This window comes from Notolabrus celidotus, chromosome 12 (genome assembly GCF_009762535.1).
Source record: "Notolabrus celidotus isolate fNotCel1 chromosome 12, fNotCel1.pri, whole genome shotgun sequence".
Taxonomy (NCBI): domain Eukaryota; kingdom Metazoa; phylum Chordata; class Actinopteri; order Labriformes; family Labridae; genus Notolabrus; species Notolabrus celidotus.
In genome coordinates, this window is record NC_048283.1 from 5,676,449 (window position 1) to 5,702,635 (window position 26,187).

The 26,187-nt window shown below is 41.6% G+C and overlaps 1 protein-coding gene across 1 annotated transcript in view; it reads right to left on the reverse strand.

Annotated features, from left to right (window-relative positions):
* Positions 1 to 3,081: 3,081 nt before the first annotated feature.
* LOC117823141 (inactive phospholipase C-like protein 2) overlaps positions 3,082 to 26,187 on the reverse strand; it is a 70,869-nt gene continuing 47,763 nt past the window's right edge. Inside the window, exons 6-7 of the mRNA XM_034698219.1 lie at positions 11,085 to 11,194; positions 3,082 to 5,167 (exon numbers count right to left, since the gene is read on the reverse strand). Coding sequence (XP_034554110.1) covers positions 4,964 to 5,167; positions 11,085 to 11,194 — 314 coding nt within the window. The 3' untranslated portion in view covers positions 3,082 to 4,963. The remainder of the gene's footprint in view (positions 5,168 to 11,084; positions 11,195 to 26,187) is intronic.

Genomic DNA, 26,187 nt, shown 5'->3' on the forward strand with positions numbered 1-26,187 from the left:
TATATTGTAAGGAGAGACAGAACGCGACCTTACTTTTTACAGAGGGTCTGATCTGAGTGTCTGAGGATTTTATACTCCTATAAAAAAGGCTACAGAACCGTTCAATAATGCAAACTTCAAATCCCAAGAGATGGTCCGTTAAGCGATTTCTACTACAGCATGTCATTTTTAAATACTTCACATTATTTCAGGTAGTTATGGTGCACAGCTGTGGACAGTAGCAGGACGCTGACTAAAGTAGCAGCCAGGCAGAATTAGAGTTCATATATAAAGAAGAGCTGCAGTTCAAACTACACTTGCACTATTGTTCTGAAACTTCTAATTGTAAAGCTTTATTGTTACATCCTCTTCATAAATTGTTCTCTCGTGAATGTTTTATTGTTCCATCTCTGTCCAAACTGTTTGGTTTTCAACTTTATGGTGGATGGCGGCGGGATTAGATTGGCTGTTTGCTGATGATGTTGACTTTTATTGCGTTATGCTGAGGTGTGTTAGTAATATTAAGCCTGGCCTCATTTATATAACCCAAGCAGAAACCTAGGGCCACGAGAATTGAAGCTAATTTAAGTGTTAAAAACTGCAGTTCATCGAGTGTGCACTTGAGGATGGCTCCCAAAGTACCAGAAACCACATACACACCAATTCAAAAAAGCCGATCTTTACAGCAGAAATAAACATGTTTACAGCCTGGTACAAAAAACGAGTGTAGTCTGGATAGCTCATTTCTCAATCGGCACACACTGTACCGGGGGTGAATTTTTTCAGAACGCAGCAATTTTGAAAATATTAAGATTACGAGTTTTCCATTACGAGAGGCACAGCTGACTTGATTGACAGGCAGGAACACTGTAGCTGTTGGCGAGGAGGCTCAAAGCCCACCTCTTTAGCTCGACAGCAGTTATGTTGAGTTCAGCATTTCCAATTTGGCTCCCACCGACTACTGGCTTCAAAACAGCACTTCAGAAACAGATGGGTCACGTCACGGATACTACGTCCTTTATTTATAGAGTCTATGATATAACCTCTAATGTTTGAGCACTCGTCGGAACAATACGATAAAGCTCAATGGAACCATGAACTAAGCCTCCACATTGAGCTCCTGATCAAAAAAATCTTCTTTAAAGCCGCTCTGATGAACACAGAACATCATAACCTTCCTGAGCTTCCATGTATTGCAGAGTTGTTGTATTAGATTGTATTAGATGTGGTTTATTTTAGCTAGGTGTACAGGTTTTAAAAGCTGCTCTAAAGAACTTTCTGTTTGTGTTGATTTTGGCGCCCCCTGTGGACAAAGTTGTAAATCTTATAGCTCTGCTTCTCTTGTTCTCAGCATGCTAATGTAGTATTTGCAGACAAAACATCCCATCCTGCTTCTTTTAACAGTCAAACATATCACTAAATGGAGCGACGCCTGCGAGCTAGTTCAGGCAGACAACTCGAGCTGCAATGCCATACACGTCACATGTCCCACTCTCTTATCCATCATCCAATCCTGCCCTCTGCCTCTCAAATTGGCGGTCTATTTAAACTGGGGAACAATCTCCCATCTCTCCCTCTGCCTGTCAACGCCTCTGCTGCTGCATGCCATTGCTGATATTTTCATCTTCCCCGCCGCCTCCCCAGCTTCCACCTGCAGGCTCCGGGGGTGTTTAGTATGTTTTGCTCATCACTCCTCAAAGTCTGCATGTAAACTTATCTGCAGGGAGTGATGAGGCCGGAGCCTGGGCGCCAAACATGAATATGTATTTGCTGCTACAATAAACAATTTAAACGTGAGTTGTCTGACTGAACTAGGGATGTAAACAATTAATCGGGTATTGATTAATTGTTAAGAAAGTACTTTAACACGTTTTTTTGTTTGGATTTTCTATCAAGTGGAACAAATATCATGTGGTCTCATATTTCGTTCAGCTATCAGGGAGGTGTTTTACTGTTAAAGCATGTTTCGATGTGAATCAGCTGACTGAAGGTGTCGTGCACAGAGGAGACGCTCATGCTTATTTTTCTCAATAAGAACGAGTCGACAGAAAATTGGACACTGTGAGTCTAAAATACAGTCGTGCTTATAAGTTTACATACCCTGGCAGGATTTATGATTTCTTGGGTAGTTTCTGTTGTCTTTATGATATAAAAAGAGTAAACACAGTTGTTTGATCAAATTTTTTGCTTCACCCAACCACTAACCATGAGTGAAAAAAAAAGTTTTTCTCTTATCATTCATATTCTCTGAAAAATGGCCCAAAAAAATCACAAATTCTGCCAGGGTATGTAAACTTATGAGCACAACTGTATGTTTCTGTTCAGTTCCCTTGTTGAAGTCTGAGCCTTCACTAAGACTGTTTGACCGCGGAGATCATGAGCCTGCTCCACATGTTGATATTTAGCATGTTTAATATTTTGTACACCTCAATACGGACCGAAGCTATTTAATACTGCAAATTCTATACATTGTGTCGTGAAGGAAAATTGGATCAAAGGGAAAAGACGCATTTGGCATTGTTTTTGACATGGAAAACGTATTCGTTTTTTTTAATGATTAATCGATAATTGATCGTCAACATTTCCAAAGATCGATCATGGAAAATACTTAAAATTGACATCCCTCCTGTGGACAAAGATGTAAATCTTATAGCTCTGCTGATCTTGTTCTGAACATGCAGACTATTTGCAGACTAAACATCCCATCCTGCTTCTTGTAACAGTCAAACATCACTAACTGAATACAGGCTGTGTCATCTGCGGTCTGTTGACCCTGTGGTTTGACACTGAGCCTCCAGCAGCTGTTTCAAGCATTAAAAATTACAATATGGAAATTGTTGATCATGTTGCTGATGGTCTGGTTTGCTTTTATGGGTCATGAAGAGGCATCCGGATTCATTTCAGTCAGTGAAACAATCCTCACGAGGGCTTTAACAGCAATAAACTGCAGCTCATGCCAAACAGCAAACATTACAGATCATTTTAAAAGTCCTTGTCCGATCGACTGAGGTTCACTTTTGGTAAGAAGTTCATATGAAAAAATCAAAGACACCAATATGGACTGTTAAATGAAAGGCAAGCAAAAGCACTTCTGAAGCAGCGTGTTGGAAAAGGCAACTCTCTTCTTCCTCTTTACTGGTCATCAATAATGCAGCACAGTGAAATCACAGGATGAAATACTGTCACAGGGAATGACAACAATGCTATTATTACTCTGAAGTTCATTTCCATCTCAACCATCCCCACCAGACCTGAGTTTAAATTCTTACAAAGGGTTTATATATCAGAGTGGTGTGACTCGCTCGACTCTTCGCTGTAAGAGATCTGCTGCACAGCGGTTACTCAGACAACATCTCCAAAAACACTAAAAAGTGGGTGAGCAGCACATTGAACAGTGACTTACTGCAAGATGCAACATAGCGAAGCTCATGAGACGGTGCAAGACGCCTTTTAAATGTTTCAAAGCTTGAACAGCATGGTACAAATGAAACCGTTGTCTGTCTGTACATGACCTCCCTTTAACAGTCTGTAACTCAGACGCATCTCTGAAGTTTCCTGTGAGAAGCATTCAGTCGCTCTGCTTTGAGAAACAGCTGAGCTAAATGATACAAGTAAACAAGGGGAGCCAGGAGTTATAAATAACAGTGGGGGACACCTGAAGAGAAATGTGGCACTTTTAAATGAACTGAGAAGTTATTTTTCTACATTTGTAGGCGACTTGGAGTTCGTTCTGATCTCTGAAATGAGAGGACTACACCCCCAAAAATAAAGGCTGAACATATCCCAAATTAAAATGCCTGAATATGAAAATGTGTCAACGTCCAAATAGGTTCTTGAGTGCATGTTACAGATACTCAGGTTGTGGTTCCTTCTTCATGCAGTTGCTGGTTGGGATTTTGGAGAATCTGCTGTAATTTGCACCACAAATGGCATGATGTATACATTCTATTTTTAGTCCCTCTGTCTCCACCGGGAGAAGTATGAGGTCACTCTCTCTCGCCATGACCCTCCTTATCAGATATCTACACACACATAAAACTTTGAGTTCCTCCACATACATGTTCATATATCTTTTATAAAATAAATCTTATATTTCCAAGTATACAATAATAAAATGATGCACTCTGCAGAAAAAAAGGTAACAGGAAACTCCATATATACACATAGTTAGATACTATTTTGGCAGACGAGAACATGGACAAGTTCAGTATTGTAAACAGCTCTTTACTCTTCCACCGCTCCCTCCTCACTTCCTCATGTCCTCTTACATTCATGACTCCAAAAAATTGTGCTTTAAGAAATCTCATCGACAATCCGAGGCTCTATTCTGTTTGTTTTCCTCGTGTGAATCCCAGGTCTGCTGAGGAGAAGTGAACGTCTCTGAACAGAAGGTCAATGTCTCAGACGGTCATGTGGCTGTTCTCTCCGCTCTCCCTGCTCACCCAGGAAGAGGAAAGGGGGTGAGTGGAGGACTTAAGGGAGTGAGAGACACAAATGTTTTAGGAGTGTGGATAAAGACTCAGATAGTAATCAACCATTCATCAGATACCCTTATTTATTTATTTACACATATATATTTTTAGCTGGGTGTTAAGAATGGGAGCAATGTGCTCACACCGCGATTCCAAGGCAGCTTCAGATGTGAAGGAAATGTTTGAAAAGAAAGGAAAACTTTCAGTGTCGCTACTTAAGACTCAGAAATAATAATAATCATAATAATAATAATAAAAACAGTGATTCTCCAGACTTCTCTGAACTCTCTGCGATGTGAACTCTGGGAGAATTCCTGTCCTGGAGTGTTGGTTGCATTTTTATTGATGCTCGCGAGGCAGACGACTGAGAGGCTGCAGCTGTGCTCGGGGGTACAGGAATGTAACATGATGGAATGTGTGAACACACGGCGACACGGTGGAGCGATGGCGGTGCCAGGGTTAGAGACACAGAGAGCTTTTGGGGGTTTGTTTGAGAGCAGGATTGTGGATCTTCAATTTTCCTCATCCGTGAGCTCGTCCTCAGCGGTGGCCTTCTCGGGAATGGCATCGAGGCTGCGTCTGCCTTTAGACTCGGAGCCGCAGGAGCCGCCTGTCGATCCGCCTTTACTCAGGTTACAGGTGAGAGCGGCGTAGTGGATCTGCTTGAGGTTCTCCTGGACTTCACTCCTGGTGTGCTTGAGGAGGTCTGCCTGACCCTGAGGGGACAGGGACAGATCAGAGAGTTAGCGCAGTGACAGTGAGACACAGAAAAGGGCTATAAGAACTTGGTTGAGCCACTTTCTGATGTCAGTTTAACATCTTGAGTCCATCGCCTGAGAGCATTTCATGATGGCACAATTACTGCATCTACTCAGACCAACTAAGAGGTCCAACATGACACATAAATGTCACCTTAAAGGGACAGTTCACCTGATAGTGGTGGTAGAGATGACCTGCAGACGTGGCCAACTCTACCATGTAATTGAGCAAATTTGAAGAAACAACCATGTCGGTGTGAGTTTGTAGAAACTCTCTATCATTCCACTTTGTTCTGTTTTCAGCCAATCAAACTCCTGTGAAATGGCTTCAGGCTTACATGGCACTCATCACCAAAGAGCTAAGTGTTCAGCAAGCTAAAACTGCCAAGCTACTTCTCAAAAGAAGAGCTGAGGTATCACTTTGATAGAGTTAGCAATTAAAGCTGGCCTGCCTGCTCTATCAAGGAGGACAGATAACAACTTTGAATTATTTATTTATATAAAGCAACATAAAAGGAACTCCTGCCTTATCTCTGGACCAGACTTTCTGTAATGTGGGCGGCCACCAAACACAATCAGTCCAGGCTGAATGACGGGGCTGTTGGATTTTTAGCTGACCATGTTGAGACAAACAAGTCTTGAGTTTTTAGTTCTGATCTTACTGATGAATTGTTTCTGTTTAAACAGAAGAGAAAAGAAAATAACTACATGGTCTACTTTTTGCATTCAAAAAGCCGACATTTGTCTTTGTCTTGCAATTGCAAAAAATACATGCATTTAAAAATACAAGATAACACAATATGAAAAAAATGGCACATTTTAAACCAATGGAAACATATCCCTCATTTGGGGCGGCAGTAGCTCAGTCCATAGGGACTTGGCTAGGGAATAGGAAGGTCACCGGTTCAAGTCCCAGAGTGGACAAAGTTTTAAGTGGACTGGTGGCTGGTCCATTTGCCTGGGCACTGCCGATATGCCCTTGAGCAAGGCACTGGACCCCCAACTGCTCAGGTGGCGCTGGTTGATGGCAGCCTCCACACTCTGACATCTCTCCTAAGCATGTCCATAGCATGATTGTATGTATAACAAACTAGGTGTGTATGTAGCATGATCAAAAAAAAAGAACACAAGTGCTAGCTCTTGTTAGGCTACGCTCAGCCTCTGAAAAGCGCCTAGTGCTTCCAGCACACAAGGCCTCAAAATCAAAATCACTAGCTCGACTCTTCTCTTCTGTTGTCCCTAAATGGTGGAATGAATCGTCGGACTCCATTCGATCTGCAGAGTCCCTCTCTACTTTCAAAAGACAGCTAAAGACCCAGCTCTTTAGGAAGCACTATGCACTTAGCTAGACTGTTCTCCACTGTTGTCCCCAGTGGCAGATCATGTCTTCCAGCTACAGTTGACTCGCACTGTCCTGCTCTACTCTGGGAATCTGTGTTCAGCTCTTGAGTGACCCAGCACTTGGTACTTTGGTCATTATTGTGGTGATGTTAATTGTTGATGATGATAATGGAAGGTCTTAAATTGTTTGGTTGCTTCATTGTAGATGTTCCTTATTTTGAAAAAAAAAAAAAAAAAAATTCCTTACTTACTTTTGTGCATTGCCTTTACACTGCTTGGCAGTACCTGCACCCAAATTGACTTGAAGCACTTTGTTACTCTAACTGATCTTGTTTCCTCTTGTCTAGATCTTTGCTTGTGTTCTTCTTGTTCTCGTATGTACGTGGCTTTGGATAAAAACGTCTGCTAAATGACATTGTAACATTGTAATATTGAAAATTTGAATTTCCCCCATGGGTGGGGATTAATAAAGTATGTTTAACGTACCTAAAATCAGACTCAGTATGGCTCCATTACAGGAGGCACCAGATTATTAGTGTAACACAGTAAATCTAAATTGCAGTAGAAGGTAGCAGGCTGACTTTAAGGAGCCTTACTGTTGGATAAATGATCTTTTAGAAGCACTTCTCTTCACACTGAGACTCTGTACTTAAGTTCTGAAGGCAGAACCTGACAGTAGTGGTTGAATTGATGACTGTGGTCATCTAAAATTTACCAGCTCTGCGTTGGACAGTCATTCCATGATGATGGGACAGCTGAGTGTGTCTGCAGCCTGTAATTATACTGCCTGGTTTAACCACTTTGCCTTGCCATTGACACGCAGGTGCTTTTACAATGATACAGCGTTCAAGTACACTTTCAATAAGTGATTGCATTATTGTTTATAGATGATTTTATCTATGCCATTATTAATTCTGGCTGTTTTTCCATCTATAACTTTGAATTTTTCTGTTTTATCCTTGTTTCTCTTTGATGACCATATCTGAATCTGATCAGAAGGGTTCTCCCTCCTATCCAGGATTAAAATAAGTCAATACATATCTGAAAAGAAGCAGTGTGCATTGCTCTTCTAGCTACAGCCTTCCCCTGTATCTGTTCTGTGCTGTTAGTGAGTGTTCCTGTGTGGGGGCTTGGTCGTAGCATCTTCTCCCTTCTCTACTTTGAAAATATTGCTTACTATTGCTGGATCCTCTGAAGCTGCCGTCCCCAGTTTCAAGCGCTGCAATAAATCAACCCCCTTAATCTTCTTTGTCTTATCATCAAAGAAAATAAAGTCAGCTTAATAAAGCACAGAACGGTCTAAACGAGCCAATTACAGAGGGCTGAGGTGATCCTTCTCGTGTCAGATTGGTCAATAAAAGGGATTTTTTTCTCCCCCAGGTGAAACGGGGAGAAAGTGATGAAAAGAAAGAAGTTAATTAGAAGAAGAGGAATCTGCCTCCACTTATTTTTGTTTTACATTTTTGCCCCCTGCATACACGAGTTTGATTATGTCCCGATGCATCGTTCTATCTCTGGGCACCTTTTAGGATAGAACTGATGAGAGAACATTTACTGAGGGATTAATAAGGGCTGCGTCCTGACTTTGACAAAAGCCGATAAAAATGGCTGGAGGCTAAAATATGTTCAATTGACCGTCACCGAAACATCTGTGATCATCCTTTTCAACTCGGCCTCTCTGTTCTCTTATTCATCTGTTGCCAGATATCACACAGTCACGCTCACCCTCTAAAGGTCCGTTCTGTGTGGATGAAATTGTAAACATGCACACACAAACACACGCACGTCTGAAAGATATGAAGCCGTCACTGCGGCGTCCCAACAGAGAAGAAAAAGTCTTGTACCGGGTTCAAAGCTTCGTTGGATTGTAGCCATTCTTGGATCTTAAAAGAGGTTTAAGTCGATGACTTGATGCCCTTCTAATGATCATCAAAAACTCAGAACTGTTTACATTGTAAGCCTGCCAACGATAAGATCCATATACCAACAGCCTCAGATTAAACACTGACACACAATGAATCACACGCACACGCCCCGCTCAACGGCCTGGGGACAGAGTAAATATATTATAGCTGTGCTTCTCATGAGGCCGTCTTAATGAACACGTGCAAATACAAATAAATATTCAGCAGGTTATTCCACGATAATTACCCTCTGTGTTCGCAGTGGAGGTGGAAATAAAAGGTGAGATAAATACATGAGGTGCAGAGTGGCTCAGACTTGGTGCACTAATGACTCCCTCAGTTCAACTATGCATAATATCGTCTCTATGAAATGCACCATTCAAAACATTAAACGAGAAACTTTATATTAGATATTTAATAAAAGCAATATATGTAGAATATATGAGAAACATGATGGTGAGAAGACGTATAATCATTTTCAAAACAATGAATAATATCCAGATCAACATTTGGTATAAAATGATTGATTAGGTAAGATAATGTATAGTGACCCTGACAGGGTGAGCATGACCCCTGCTCTGTGTTGTGGTCCTACAAGTAGGGATGGGCACTGATTTTCGAATATTCCTTCATTATGTAAAAATAGAAGACTTATTTTGAATATTTTCTCATTTTAAAACTCAATTTTCATTGTTTTTACCGGTGCCTGGTTGTAATACGGTATCCCTGCCAGACAGTGGCTACAGAGTGTCTTAAAACAGTTTGCTAACTGCATTAAATAGCAAAAGAATGGGGCGCTGGTGGCCTAACAGTCTAAGTGCCCCACATACAGAGGCTATAGTCCTCGTCGCAGGGGTCGCGATGTCACGTCATGTCTTCCCCCACTCTACTCCTCACGATTCCTGTGTATCTACAGCTGTCCTATCAATAAAGGCAAAAACGCCCAAAAATATAACTTTAAGAAAATAGCAAAAGAAGAAGAAAGCATTAGTGACAATCGTGGCGATTTTCTCACTTTCTGAACCTCACACTACTACACACGTATTTCCAAAGCGGCAACCTCCTGTCTCCAAATATGAAGCCCATAGGGAAGTGTTATAAACTGCAGTTCGTCGAGAATCCGCTTGAGGCTGGCTCTGGAAGCACAGGAAACCACATACACGCCCATTCAGAAAAGACAATCTTTGCATCATAAATAAACATGTTTACAGCCTGGTTAAAAAACGGCTTCGGTCTACGTTGCTAATTTCTCTATCGGCACACACTGTACGGGGGGTGAACTTACTTCTAATGCGACGCCTCAGAAGATATTAAGATTATGAGTTTTTGCCCTAATAAGGACATGACTGACAGGCGGAAACACATAGCTGTTGGCTAGGAGGCTCAAACCCCGCCTCTTTACATCCCACTCTTTTGTACGAGTTCAGTATTTCCAATGTGGCTCCTGCAAAATGATTGGCTTCAAAACAGCACTCAGGAACAGATGGGTGATGTCCATTATTTATACAGTCTATGGTATTTCCAGAGACTGAGCATGGCTGTAAAATGTAAACATACACACAAAGCTGCGTCACAGAAACCCGGACATAAAGGTCGAGATAGACACTGTAAGTGCCCGCTATAAGCAGCACCTCGTCCTGCTGCTGGTTGACGTGACTGCCACACAAACAGGCTGTTCATGGGACGTGTGTGTGTGTGTGTGTGTGTGTGTGTGTGTGTGTGTGTGTGTGTGTGTGTGTGTGTGTGTGTGTGCGTGTGTGCGTGTGTGCGTGTGTGCGTGTGTGTGTTTGTGTGGGGGGGTGATTATTTGAATAATCGTCGAATAGATGCCAATGATTATTGAACAGTATTTTGGCTTGAAATGCCCATCCACAGTGAGCAGGTTGTGACAGCAGACTGGAACTCTTGATAAGGTGAGCATGGCCTCAGCTGTTGTGGTCCTGCTCACCCTGTCAAGAGTTCCAGTCCGCCATAACAACCTGCTCACTTTACATCATCCCTTACTCATGTCCATCAGTGTAATGCAGCATGCTTGCTACCTGGTGAGATTCACATAAACAAGATCTGACAGTAATGACATAAACACAGCTGCACTAATGTCACAAGGCAATTTAGATACAGCTAAACTTACTTACAGCTGACTGAAGGCAGCACAGCACTTATTTCCCTCTCTGATTAATCAGCTGGATGATGGAAATCCACAAACAAAACCTCCTCCATCATCGGGCTGTTTGATACATGATAGATCTTACATAACATTTCATATAAAAGTAAAAGAAAGAGAGACAGTACATGTCTCTTAAGGCCTCAGTAAATCAGGCATGAGGACTCATGACCCCCATGCTCGGGTAACCAGCCTGCTGACCGGCCCTAACAGGAGCTGTCATGGAACTAGGGTAGCGCCAGTTCATACAGCAGCTGATGGAAATTTCCATAAGGAAAATAGCTTGAGGGCTCTTCCCCTGACCTCTGACCCCTCCTGATCATCGGTGCGTGTTATGGACATACAGTATGAGAAGTAACACATTTCAGATTACAGCATGCTGTGTGGAAAGTGCACGCTACTCAAACAGAACACAGTGTAAAACATGTTTGACCTGCAGAGTGGTTCATCTGACTGAAACTCTCACCTTCAGGATGGTGATGTTCCACGTGAAGCTCTCCACCGCCTTGTGTAGCTTCCTCCCCTTCAGACCCTCCTTCACCGCCAAGTCATGGAGGTTCTCGTGGAACTCCATCGCTGAGGGAAAGAAAGAGGAGAAGTGGAGTCAGTGCTAGTGGTTGAAGTTTATGTTGTTCTGTATGACAGAGGAGTAGCTGTGAGGTGACTGGAGCAGTCTGGGATACAGTTGCAATAAAAAGTATGTGAACCCTTTGGAATTAACTGGATTTCTGCATACATTGGTCATGAAATGTTCTCTGATCTTCATCTAAGCCACAACAATAGACAAACCATCTACTTAAACTAATACCACAAACAAAAATATATATGTTTTTATTGACCACACCATGTTAACAATCACAGTGCAGGGTGGGAAAAGTATGTGAACCCCTAGGCGAAGGACTTCGGTAAGAGCTTATTTGAGTCTGAAGTCTGCATACCTGATGTCCAATCAATAATAAGAGATTGGTGATGTTGGTTAAAGCTGCCCTGCACTATATAAAAAACACATACAAGTTTTGAGTAGTTCTTCTTCACAAGAAGCATTGCCAGATGTGAACCATGCCTCGCACAATAGAGCTCTCAGAAGACCTACAATTAAGAATTGTTTGCTTGCATAAAGCTGGAAAGGGTTACAAAAGTATTTCTAAAAGCCTGGATGTTCATAATCCACAGTAAGACAAATTGTCTATAAATGGAGACAGTTCAGCACTGTTACTACTCTCACTAGGAGTGGCCGTCCTGTAAAGATGAATGCAAGAGCACAGCGCAGAATGCTCAATGAGGTGAAGATGAATCCTAGAGTGTTAGATAAAGACTTACACAAATCTCTGGCACATGCTAACATCTCTGTTGATGAATCTACGATACGTTAAACACTGAGCAAGAATGGAGTTCATGGGAGGACACCACAGAGGAAGCCACTGCTGTCCCAAAAAATGATTACTGCACGTTTGAAGTTTGCAAAAGAGCACCTGGATGTTCCACAGCATTACTGGCAAAATATTATGAGGACAGTTGATCCCAAAAGTTGTGTGGAGAAATAAAGGCACAGCACACCAACATTAAAAACCCCATCCCAACTGTGAAGTATGGTGCAGTGGGCATCATGGTTTGGGGCTGCTTTGCTGCCTCAGGGCCTCGACAGATTGCTATCAACGACGGAGAAATGAATTCCCAGGTTTATTAAGCCATTTTGCAGGAGAAGTTAAGGCCATTGAACCATCAATTTATGCTCAACAGAAGATGGATGATGCAACAGGACGATGACCCAAGGCACAGAAGTCAACCAACACCAGCATGGCTTCAACAGATGAAAATACATCTTCTGGAGTGAGGTCCAGATGGTTCATACAGTAGCAACAGATCAGCAATGTATTTTGGGCCTAAACCATTCAGTGCTTTATAAACCATCAGCAGGATTTTAAAGTCTATTCTCTGACAGACAGGAAGCCAGTGTAGAGATCTAAGAACTGGAGTGATGTGGTCTACTTTCTTGGTCCTTGTTAGGACTCGAGCAGCAGCATTCTGTATGAGCTGCAGCCGTCTGATGGACTTTTTAGGGAGTCCTGTAAAGACCCCGTTACAGTAGTCTAGTCTAGTGCTAAAGATAAATGCATGGCCGAGTTTCTCTGCATCCTGTTGAGACATAAGTCCTTTAATCCTTGATATACTCTTAAGGTGATAGGAGGCTAACTTTGTAATTGTCTTAATGTGGCTGCTGAAATTAAGGTCTGAGTCTAAGACTACACCAAGGTTTCTGGCTTGGTTTGAACATTTCATCTGTGCAAATTGGAGCTGAGCAGTAACCTTTAACCTTTCCTCCTTGGCTCCAAAAACAATCATTTCAGCTTTTTCTTTGTTTAACTGAAGAAAATTCTGGCACGTACAGTCATTGATTTGTTCGATGCATTTACTCAGTGTAAATGCATCGTAAATTTGTAAAGAGTAATGGTCCAAAATTCCTCCTGACCATTGTGCAGGTCTGATCTGCATCTACAGAAAACGTTTGGTTGAGGTTTTAGCTGCCAAAGAAGGGTCAACCAGTTATTAAACCCGAGGGTTCACATACTTTTTCCACCCTGCACTGTGAATGTTTACATGGCGTGGTCAATAAAAACATGAAAACATATACAAAAAAATTGTGGTATTAGTTTAAGTCGACTGTGTTTGTCTAGTGTTGGGACTTAGATGAAGATCTGAGCACATTTTGTGACCAATTTATGCAAAAATCCAGGTAATTCCAAAGGGTTAACATACTTTCTCTTGCAGCTGTCTGTGACTTGGTGCTAAGCCTGTTGTTACAGTGAGAAAGCGCATTAGAGCAGAGACCCTAACATGTACTGTCAACATTTCACAGCCTGCTCCTGCAGCAGAGCGGTGGAGTTTGTAGCTGTGCAGAGGTTCTCTGACTGCGGAGGAGGACTCTTCTTACTGGATGTCTTTAGTGTGATAATAAGTGGCACCAACAGATAGCTGCTGCCGAGGATGTGCTGCATGACAGGTTTGGAAAAAGGAAAAGACACTATGTGTGATTTTCTGACGTCCCACTCCAGCATGTGTTTCTAACAGTTCTTCAGTTCCTCTTCAGACAGAAGATAGAGGATCTGTTAACAGCAGGGAGCAATCTATCACAATGACAACCACGCTGTCAACATGTTGACTCCGACATACACTGAGGTGGAGGTTTTTTAAAGCAGAGGTGGATTTAATGCCAGGTTTAGGCCCAGGGGCTGACCGTGTCATAACCCTGCAGTTCTCTATGTCCCTGGAGTCAGAGTCCTGGTAGCAGCGGCTGTAAATCACCTCCACACTGTACTCTCTGTGGTCACACTGGCCTCTGATGGTCCAGGTCAGGCAGTGTTCACGGGGAGGATGCCGAGGAGAGTTATGTTTTCTGCTTGCCAATTTCAGGGCTAATTTTCTGGCTGCTACCTGCGAGCCTTCCCCGCTGAGTCCTTGATTTCTGTTCTTACACAAAGCTGCTGTTCTTGCAGAGCAAACATTCACACAGCCCCAAGGCTCTGAGCTTCCAGTCAGGGCTGTAACTGAGTGAGCAAGGAAAAACAGGTACGCAATCTGTCCATCAAAATCTCCTTAAAAAACAGAGCGGCTACATGAGAACAGCTGAGAAGATTGTCGGTGCCTCTCTCCCCTCCCTCCATGACATTTACTCTTCCCGCCTCACCCGAAAATGTCTGTCATCCTCAGGGCTAAACACGCACACACTCACTTTACCAGACGAATAAGCTGATTAAATTGCACTACAGTAAATTTTTTGCACTGTTTTAAACCATATTTTATTATATTTATTAGCTCACTTGTTTGAACTAAAGCTTATCTTTGTTCTAGCTAGGTATTTTTTATCCATTTTCTTAGTCTTGTGTGTATTTCCTATGTTTATCTGTTGTTGTCGTTGCTAGGGTCTGAGAGAGAAACGCAATATCAAATCCTCTGTATGTCTGATGCATTCTGCAGTTTTTGACAATAAAGAAGACTTTGACTTTGAGGATATCAATAAAAACATGTCACTGTCTCAACACAATCAGTGGAATAAAGTTGCAAAGGTGTGGGGATCAGTGCGGCCTGGCACCCTACCAAAGTATGCTGGCTTTAGCTTTAAGAGGTCAACTTTGGGATTGGATCAAACAATTCTGCCACCAGAATTGCACTTTTGTATAACTTATATATGCTCTTGTGATGTATTGTTGCTGTTTCCACCTGTTATTTATCTTGATTGCTTGTTATGAACTCTGTTATAGACTATAGACTGTATAAAATATGGACGTAGTATCCGTGACGTCACCCATCTGTTTCTGAAGCGCTGTTTTGAGGCCAATTGTCGGCGGTAGCCATATTGCTGCTGCCGAGCGATCATGACGTAAAGAGGCGGGCTTTGAGCCTCCTAGCCAACAGCTACAGTGTTCCTGCCTGTCAATCAAGTCAGCTGTGCCTCTCATTGGAAGACTCGTAATCTCAATATCTTTGAAAATGCTGCATTAGAAATAAATTCACACCCCGTTCAGTGTGTGCTGATCGAGAAATTAGCTATCCAGACTACACTTGTCTTTTGTACCAGGCTGTAAACATGTTTATTTCTGCTGTAAAGATCAGATTTTTTGAATTGGTGTGTATGTGGTTTCCAGTACTTCCGTAGCCAGCCTCAAGTGGATCCTTGATGAACTGCAGTTTTCAGCACTTCTGCATTGGACCCATATTTTTTAGACCGGAGGTTGACGCTTGGTTTTGGCCTGCCGGGGACTACGGATGAAAATTAGCCTTATGGCTAACTGTGGCATACATTGATGCAACGCTGAAATGTTCATTAATATGCACTGTCCCTTTAAATAAATTAATAAATAAATTGTAATTTTATAAGCAGTAATTTTAGTACCTTTTTTGCATTTCACGGCTTCAATGAAACGCCTCATCGTGGTCAAATAAATGCAACAAATTGATTTCTATTCTGCCCGTGTCCTGCCCCTTTACAAAGAAGGATGCGTCTTGTAACTCTGTGGTCTTTAAAACAGTTTCAAGGATCTGCTCTCATTGCTGGTGTTTTTCCTTTTTAACGAGGAGCACTTTGTGGAGCCTGTGTGTGTCCTCCGTGACTCTGAAATCAATATGTTGCAGTGAAATGTTATTAAGTGGAGAGAGAGTAGCACAGTGGCTCGTCTCAAGTCGCTGGCGGGACGTGGAGGGACGGGAACCGGGCAACAGTTGGTGAATTGTGAAAAGGAAAAAAAAAAAGGAGAGAAGCGAAAAGGCAAGATAACTCAAGAGAGAGAAGAAAACAAGGAGCAGAGCTGAAGGAAGCCGTGAGGCAGGATGAGAGGGAAAAGGACGAGCCCCGGAAACAGGGAGAGAAAGGCAGAGCAGAGATGCAGTGTAGGCAGACAGACATGACGTTCTTTCACTGTGGATTAGCATCAAGGCATCGAACAGAGGAGGGATTTGTCTCCTGAGGAGCTTTCCCACCTCCTCTCTTCCTCCCTCTTTCTTTTTTCTTCCCTTCCTTTTGCATGACTGAATCTGAGTCAGGACATGTTTAATGTCGAGCTGACTGTACAGTACGGCCCCGACGCTGCAGCAACAGGCAGCCTCAGCCTGGGAGCGACAGAAACCAGAGAGAGCTGAAGCAGAGTTCCTTCTATACGCACACAGCCCACAAGTGTTTAACACTTGTGCACTGGAAACTCCTGCAGAGGACGCACACGTTTCCGCTCGGGGCTCTAGTATCAGTTTGAGCCGGCCGGGGCCCCTGTTGGTGCTGTTGCCATGGAAACATGGTGAGCACACTGGAGTATCCCCCCTTCATGTGAAATCGCCGTAATAGGTGCGGGGCTGGGCTGCTCAAGAGCCTCTCAGCTGAGAAAACACGTCTGCCACCAGATCTCAGGCGTGAAAATAACCTCCAGAATTTACTGACATCTCTCAGAGTGACATCACACCTGGGCTCCTGACACACACACGCACACGCACACATGCATGCACACACGCACACACACTTTCCCTCCCCTTCTTCCCATGTTATGAACAACATGTCACGCTCTCCTCTCTTCATTCCCAGGTCTCCGTGCCGTAACTACAGAGCTGCTGCTGCTGCTGTGCTGCACGTGAACCATGACTGTGCTGAAGGAAGTGCACAGCTCCTTCCATCCCTCGCTCACACTGGAGGTTGCCTAGCAACATTTCATGGAGTCTGGTATAGGCAAGACGAGGGGAAAGCTCATTCTCAGCGAGGCACTTCACACGGATGTCTGAGGTAATGCTGCAAAACGGCAACTGTAACATTATGGCTGATAATCTACAGTGTGGAGGGTCAGAGGACCATGACCTGAAATATTCATTGTATTGATTGTTCATACGATGAGGCTGCTGCAACTGCTGTACCATGAAGGGTCACCAGTTGAGCACTGTGTCAGAAGAATGGAGAATCCTTGAGAAAAGCTGGGACCAATTATTGATTAGTAATGATGAGGACTGGAGCTGCATATTAAACCAACATTTCACGGTTATAGCACACATTAATGCACACATCTCAAAGTGTTTGAAATAAAATGAAGGGTGTTTCCAAACTTTTGACTGATAGTGTATTAACAATCAGTGCTTACATACATTGTACATTCTACTTGTATCATCTTACTCAGATGTATTGGTGCCAGATGAGCACAAAGAACTGCTTTTTGGATTAATGTTGGATTCAAGGTGAGCATTTTGAAACAGTTTAAAACACATGGAACAGCGGATAACAGACACAGTAGGTTAAAGGTAATAAACACATTTTATTTTTCTACTGAAGTGAACAACAGTTTGGTGTACCCAATTGTTTTCCCATATCCTGCTGGCAAAATTACAACTCAGGCTGTTTCTTAAGAATCTTTTTCAAAGACCCTGTAGAGGCCAAGCCAAAGCTTTCAGCCACTGAGGCGCTGCACCTAGATTACCTATTTGATGAGCTGCAAATTAGCGTCCTCGATGAATGAAAAGTTTAAGTCATATTTGCATGTTGAACTCTCGGCCTGTTTATTTTCCATTAAATGAGCTCCAAAAGTGTTCAATACAGAACACTTCAATAATGAACAGACACACATAACTCCACCATGCTGCTTCAGAGCTCATAAACTGTTTTACCTTTCCGGGCGGAACACCCGACCACACAACACAGGTTCCTGCCTTAAAGGGATATTTCAGTTTTTTTGAAGTTGGGTCATATGAGTTACAGTACACTAGTGCTCCTGGTAGCCACAATGCGTGCCAGTGAGCTCTTCCCCTTAAATGAGAAAATTCACAGAGGACCAGCCGACAAGCTAGGCTACAGTTCGCTACGGACGGGGCCGCCTATTTCACGTAATTTCGCCAAAGTTAAGAAAATATGGTCCAGGCACTCATCACGGTGCAAATGAACCAGTAGAAAAAATTGGAGCTATTCAGTTTGCCGTCAGAAACCCCCTTTTTGTTTTGGCACTATTTTCGGACGCACCTCGCAGACCGGTGTTCTTCCGCTGCATGAGCACGGATACACGCCGATCAGCTGTTTGGATCAACAAGCAGGTAGCATTTTCAGCAGACACTTTTAGGAACAAAAACTACAAACTGCAAAAATGAATGATTCTGACAGCAGCGATGACATGCCGTTTACTGTGGACACAAGAGGATTACTGTTACAATAGTTTACTGTAACTCATACGACCCCACTTCAAAAAAACTGAAATATCCCTTTAAGTAGAAATGACCGCCAATAACGTACTAGGGATGGCCATTTCAAGCCCAAACACTATTCAATAATCATTGGCATCTATTCAAACCCCCCCTCACACATACACCCACCTGTCCCATTAATGTCCCGTTTGTGTGGCAGTCACGTTAACCAGCAACAGGTAGAGTTGCTGCTAGTAGCAAGCACTAACAGCAGGGTCTGTCTCGACCTTTATGTCGGTGTTTCTGTGACGCAGCATGACGTGTGTTTACATGTTACAGCCATGCTCGGTCTCTGGAAATACATGTGTAGTAATGTGAGATTAAGAAACAGAGAAAATTGCAGTGACTGTCGCTAATGTTTTCTTCTTCTTTTGCTATTTAATGCAGTTAGAATTCTTCTTCTCCTGTTACTTAATGCGTTTAGTAAACAGCTTTAAGACGCTCTATAGCCACCGTCTGGCAGGAATATTTTATTACAACCACACACCAGTCAAAACGATGAAAAATTGTACTTTTAAAATGAGAAAATTGTTTGCTTTCTTTCATTTTCACTGTGAAGTTAGACTACACATTTTTTTTTCGCTCTTATCCTCTTTATTGAATATTCTTATTATTGTTATTATTATTAGATTTTTGACTTATTTATTTTCAAACTGTGAATTTCAATTATATTATAATTTATATTATTTTTTGTGTCTTTATTTCCTTTATTTGCATACAATTTAAAAAACAATTATAATAATAATAACTGAGCAAAAATGATTTACTTTCACTGTAAGAAATAAAATAAAAATATCATAAAAAAAAAAAAATTTAATCAGAAAATATTAGAAGAAACTTTCTACAAAAAATATTTGCATGTTCGAAAATCATTGCCCATCCCTAGTTCCTACCTTAAATAGAAATAACCTCCAATAACCTTGACAACTTTTAATACTGACACATGTACCACGTTAACAAACAATTCATATTCTGCCTCGACAGGCCCAGAAACATTAAAAACACATTCTCACAGCCTAAGATAAACTCAGATTACTTCTTTTGACGGTTTAACAGGCAATAAATGCTCTCATTTTAAAAGCTAAAAAATAAGTATTTCAGTTAAACCCAATAAATAATTGATGTATGATTCATTTTTTCACTAGAAATCACTTGAGAGATGATTTTTTACACTCAAGTAAAAGACCTTTTCAGAGAAGATGTGCTGCAAACACTTTCACCAAACAGGATTAAAGGAAGGAAGTTGAGCCAAAAAATAAATAGGGTTCAGCAACTTTGGAGAAACTAGCAGGAGTAAGCTAGATTTAATAGAATCCAATACGACAACCGTCAAAACCACTCTCCCAAACAAATGAACCTGCACTGCCTCCCTTTTCAACGGAGGAAGAGAGTCCACGAGGGGTTGCAGAGGAAAGGAGTAAGAGGCATCGCCGTCTGTACTGGAAACCTTGGCCTCGGCATGAACTGTACTGAAATATCTTTGTCATTATTATTCAGCTGTCTTGCTTTATCTTCGGATAGAATCTGCTCATGTGCAAAGTGTGCAGTCATAGTGAGGCAGGCGTGTTCGCATTCAAGTTAAAGGAACTGAGGGCACGCATTGTGTGTCACTTTTGTCATCCCCTGTGGATAAAGCTGTTTCTTATCTCCGCTGATTCTTTCTTGTAATTGGATAAGTAATGTGCTTTGAATTTGAAAAGAAAAGCCTTCCTATCCTGCTGCCTTTTAACATACAGAAAAAGAATCCCAACAGGGTGAGACAAGACCCTGATGCAGAGCTTGGATGTCTTTTCTCACCCTGTCAGGATTCTTATTCCCATAACAACCTGCTAACCATACATTGTCCCTTACATATTATATCCAGTTACCAATTAATCATGAAACACAATGCATGTGTTTGTTGCTCAGACACACATGCTGAATAATCTTGAGGAATCCACATTAAAAAGGTATTTCAACTTGTGTAACAAACACTGACTCTCTGCTCTGAGTGCTGCATAATGTCACAGCAGATCCACTCGGCTGCAATAATTTGTCACTTGGCATTTAGGAACATCTTCTGTAATGATCTTGTTAGTCTGCAGCAGGTTCAGCCATCCGACCGCCCTGCATGCTAATTTGAGCCTAAGTAGGTGGAGGTTGAGGGAAGTGACATCCATGTTAGAGCCGCTAACACCTGACTGTGTTCTCTGACACTGCCTGTGTAAGCGCCGGCGCTGAATTCTGAGGGGGGAAAGTGGGCCCTGTCTGTCGGAGCTGATGTGATGGATTATTCACAACTTTAATAGCTGTTGCTGCTGGAACGTTCCGCTTGCTGTAAAGGGGGAATTGGGTTTGTACTGACCCAGTTTCTGTGCAACAGACAAGTGCAGGAAAACCACATCTCATGCACACAGTTACAAACAAGCACATTGGCAAATGCACGTGTACAGTTATACACACACACAGCGCCGGGGTTCAAATATGCCAGTGCAGGATGGAAAATGAATCAATGAATCAATGTTCAACTTCATCAGTATGCCATCTGGTGTGTCCTAGTTTGCATTGTCTGCTTTGGAGTTTCCTTCAGCTGGATGTACGTGATCATATATAACTGCGCTTTGAGACCGAAGAGCTTGTGTGGCTGAGTTCTCCGTGTTAATCATACGAGTATTGTTTCATATAAAAGAATGATTCATGCAGACGAGGGTTTTTCAATAATGACTTGCCCTCACTGTACCGAACAAAGGGTGGTTACATCACATCCTGTTGTGTTTCCAAACTCGCAGCACATGAAATGGAGCATCATCTGACCTCAAACAGAACTTCACTGATAATGAAATCCTGCTTGGTTTTGCATGAGTAATGAATGAGGTAGAGACGAACGCTCCTTCAGGCTGAAATACACTGAATTATTTGAAAGTATTAATTAATTGAAGTCCCATAGAACACAGGTGGAGCTACACAAAGATGACAATGCTCAGTTGTTCATTTGCTTTATGGATCAAATAGTGTGTAAAATTGATGCGATGAGGCTGAATGTTTGCAGACTGTTTATTTTATGAATAATTTTAAACTCAGAGTCTGAACACTGACGGCAAAACAGCAGCTGGTTGAGACAACAGACTAAGAGTGATGTGAAATTGGGCTTGAAGGGACCAGATGCTCTGTTGGTAAAACTTCGGAAATATTTACAAGAGATTAAGTTATCTTTTTGTTTAAAGGTTCTTTGTTTTGTTTTGTTTTACTCAGAGTAGTAAAAATAATGTGTACGACATCAAGTAGTTGTCATTAGGGGCCGGAATCACCAAGTGACTCACAATACTTTACGATAGTTTACGATACTTCACAATATTTTACGTTACTTTACGTTACTTTACGTTACTTTACGTTACTTTGCGTTACTTTACGATACTTTACGATACTTTACGATACTTTGTGATACTTTACAATACTTTACGATACTTTGTGATACTTTACGATACTTTTAACACAATCCAGCCCCACCTTCTGATCAGAAGGCTGTTGTAGCAGTTTGAGCTAAGTAACAATATTATGGGCTTGATTCTTGACTTCCTTACCAACAGGACTCAGAGAGTTAGAGTAAATGACACTCTGTCTGATCGGAGATGCTCCTCTACAGGTTCTCCACAAGGGTGCGTGCTGTCACCTCTACTGTTTATCCTTTACACTAATATGTGTCAGAGCAGACATGAAAACAGATCCATTATAAAGCATGCAGATGATTCTGTCATTGTTAGTCTGCTCTATGAAAATGAAACCAGCCACGGTCCAGTCGTTGATCAGTTTGTTGAGTGGTGTGAGGAGTCTTACCTTCAGCTCAATGTTTCTAAAACCAAAGACATGGTTATTGATTTCAGAAGGAGTAATCACATGAGTGAAGTGACTCAAATCAAGGGTCAGCCTATTGAGTCTGTGCAAACTTATAAATACCTTGGGACCGTCATTGACATGAAACTGAACTTTGAGGCAAACTGTGCAGCAGTGTGCAAAAAGGCTCACCAGCGTCTGCATTGCTTGAGAAAACTAGCTTTCTTTCACATTGATCGAACAATCATGACCATGTTCTACCATGCTTTTATCGAATCTGTTGTGTCCTTCTCCTTAGTCTCGTGGTTTGGCCAAATCACTCTAAAGGAAAGGAACTCTTTAAACCAGATTGTTAAATGGTCAAGCAAGTTGATTGATGAGCCACAGGAATCCACAGTTTCCCTGTACACTAATCAGTTACAGCGGATAGCCACCTCTATTTTAAATAATGCCTCACACCCTCTGCACAGTGATTTCCAGCTTCTTCACTCTGGACGACAGTTTTTAGTCCCAAGGTGCCGGACACAGCATCACAAGAAAAGCTTTGCTCCTGCTGCTATTACTGAGCTGAACAAGCAATAGCTTTTATTTTCCCACACAGTCAGCCTCCAATCTTATGACTTGAGCCCAGATTGTCTTATTTATTCATGTGATTCTATCGTTTTTATTGGTTGACAGTGTTCTGATATGCTTTTTAAATGGAGCCTTTAGCACTTTTATCATTTTATCATTTTATCATGTCTATTCATTTTACCATTTTTAGTGTTGCATTAGTTTTTAGGATATTTTTGTATGTTTTGCACATTAAGTAGATTGTTCTGTCTGAAGTCTATCTTGTAATTTTGTATCGACCTAACATCTCCCTGGCTGCAAAACAAGTTTACCCACGGGTACAAATAAAGTAACCTGAACCTGAACTTGATGATACTTTGTGTTACTTTACGATACTTCACAATACTTAACAATACTTTACGATACTTGATGATACTTTATGATACTTTACGATACTTGATGATACTTTATGATACTTTACAATGCTTTGTGATGCTTGACCATACTTGACGATACTTTATGGTACTTCACAATACTTGACGATACTTTGTGATACTTTACTAATACTTGGCCCAGGTTAGAGATATCGGGATACAACGACTGAAAAAATAGCTTAATTGCAAAACAATCATACGATACATCATTTTACTGTATAATACAAATCACCCCTGAAAAAGTAAAGTGCAGGATTAATGTATTTTTTTACTGCAATGTGGTTTGGTTTCACTAAGATGAAACTATGTTCATGTTTTTAGTCTGTTAATCAGATTTACAGTAAAACTGAAAAAATAAAATAAAATGTACACATTTCTTAAAACAGCACATTTAAAAGTACACATTTCAGTAATGGTACAAACATAACCAGCTTGTGTATGTGAACCTGATCACATTTAACGCTTTAACTTTGAAACATAACTTTGTTTTTATGTAAACATGTGACTGTACTTGTTCAGATACAGTTATATTAACCCTGACGTCAGTAACGACAGCTGGGTCTTTTTTAGTCAGCTTCCATTCCTCCAAAGCCTTCAGTAAAACTTCTTTCATATGCGTGACGCTGTCTAGCACACCATGCTAGTTTGTAGCACTTAGGAATGCATTTCTCACTCCTTATCTACAACATTGGCTGTAATGATCACGTAGCACTCTGCAGGCCGTGGAGTCCACCCATTGATGAGTGGAAGTATGGAGCTTTCAGTGCATCCTCCATCTTTCCTCTTCTCTCAATGTAATGCAAAAAGAGCTTTTTCTTTCTCTTTTCTGGTTTTAACAGGGCTAGTGCATCTCTTAACTTCTTTTCAACGCTATCTGACATCCCGCTGTCTTCTTCTGCTATTTAACACCAGTCGACTTTTCCTTCGATCAATTAACTGCCATTCAAATTGCCTATATTCATGTCATTAGCGCCAACACAAGGAGTCACAAAGTAGTGATGCGATGGGTCAAGTTGGTGGGATAATCTGTTTGGAGCGCTACATTTTTTCCAATTAAAATATCAAGCTTTGATCACTTTATCAATCAGGTCAGGACGATGATATATTGTGGTAACTATATTTTGTCCCCCGTTGTTCTCATCATTAAACAATTAAACACAAGTTTTATATCCTGCAACAAAATCCGAATGAAAAAACTCCTCCCTGAACAAATGTGAGCAGTAGCTTCAGGAGATCTCTCTGATAGAGATCTTAACCTAAAAGCCAAAGGTATGACATTGTTAAAGGCTGAAAGGTCACGAACCGAGGGAAAGAATCCGCACAGAGCTCTTGATCTGCATTCTTACAGAGAGACGGTCCTCTTCTCTGACGAGCCAAGACAATAGAAATTGAATATTTTATAAGTCTTCCTTCAGGGCATCCATAAAGCTGAGCTATGGTTCTGATGGTTCGTCTTCCCTCTCCTCCTCTCACACAGGGCACTGCTATCAGGCCGACAGTGCGATAGACTGGACTATTTAGATTGAATACTTGCCTGAAAATGCTGCATAGCCAAGAGCATTATTGAAAGTTATCTTATTATTAACATGTTTTACCAGAATACATTTAAAAAGACTTGATAAAGGATAAAGTCACAGGTGCACAGATCAGCTCACTGACAGCTTCCTGTACCGATGTTCTCCCTTTTAAGACGGTCTGTGTACATATTCTTAAATCCATCTTCACTGATGAGCTGCCAATCAAAATGTTCTTCCCAGAAAAGCTAAATGGAGTAACTTGGCCCCTCGCTTATATGGTTGTTCTGTTACCACAGGCTTATAATCACGGACTGCATGATCATTTAATTCACACGCAAAGGTCTAACTAGTTTAGACAAAGACGACATGATGCGCTCACAACAACCGTCACTTCTGGGTAGTCAACAAGCCGAGATAATCATACAGTTTGAAGAGGAAGTGCTTTGTGGAAGCAGCCGGCTTGTTTATTTGGGTTATTTTCAGCTCTAACTGTTGATATACAGTTTACCTCTGTGGTTAGACGTGTCTGCTTTTTATTTATGTACTTTGTAGCGTCGCAATCATCTCAAAAACACAAATCATCCAAACACTGTCATCTAACTTTGTTTTAACTGACTCAGACAATCTCCAGACAACATTACCAACAACAACATACTACAGTAACTTGTTGGCCTGCTGTTTAACTTTTAGCAGGAATAATAAAACCCAATGAACCCTAAAGGGGGCCAAACCGGCCGAACCGCTAGGTAGTCCTGCAGAACTCTGGAGATTAAGGAGATCTCACATGTCATACTGGTAGCTGTTTCCATCCCCCCTCTTCCAACCCGACTATGGCGTCCAACGTTCTCAACGCTGCCATAGCCAGACTCCAGACAGACCACCAGAGTGCCCTCTTCCTGATCTCCGAGGACTTCAACCATGCATTTATTTTATACATAGCTTATTATTGTATTTCTTTAACTTATTGTGTATAGAGCAGGGGTGTCAAACTAATTTCAGTTCAGGGGCCACATACAGCCCGAGTTGATCTCAAGTGGGCCAGACCAGTAAAATCACAACATAACAACCTATAAATAACAACAACTCTACATTTTTCCATTGGTTTTAGTGCAAAAAAGTACAAGTACCTTCTAAAAAATGTTCACATTTAATGAACTATCTTTCTATAAAAACAGATGTTGTATTTTTTGCCATGATGAGTCTCATAGTGGAGCTAAATATGATATTCTTTAAGCACTGAAACTTGCTGCGAACACACCAAGCACACAGGTTTCCCAATCACCTGACACACAGTGTAATGTTTACAGCAAAAGAACAGATAGATTATGATAATGAAGAAGGTAAAGTTGACCACTATGGACCCCTCAGCTCCAGCATGAATAGTTTGCTTGCTGGACAGTGTTGTATGAAGGGGTGTAGTACTGGTGCTAGTAGTGAAGGAGCGCACCTATGACGCACCTACATTCATGGTAAACATGCGCACAATATGAGGCTCCTTTGGAAAATGGTGGATACACCGCTTCGCTTCTACATATACATAAACTTTAGTGTTGATTGG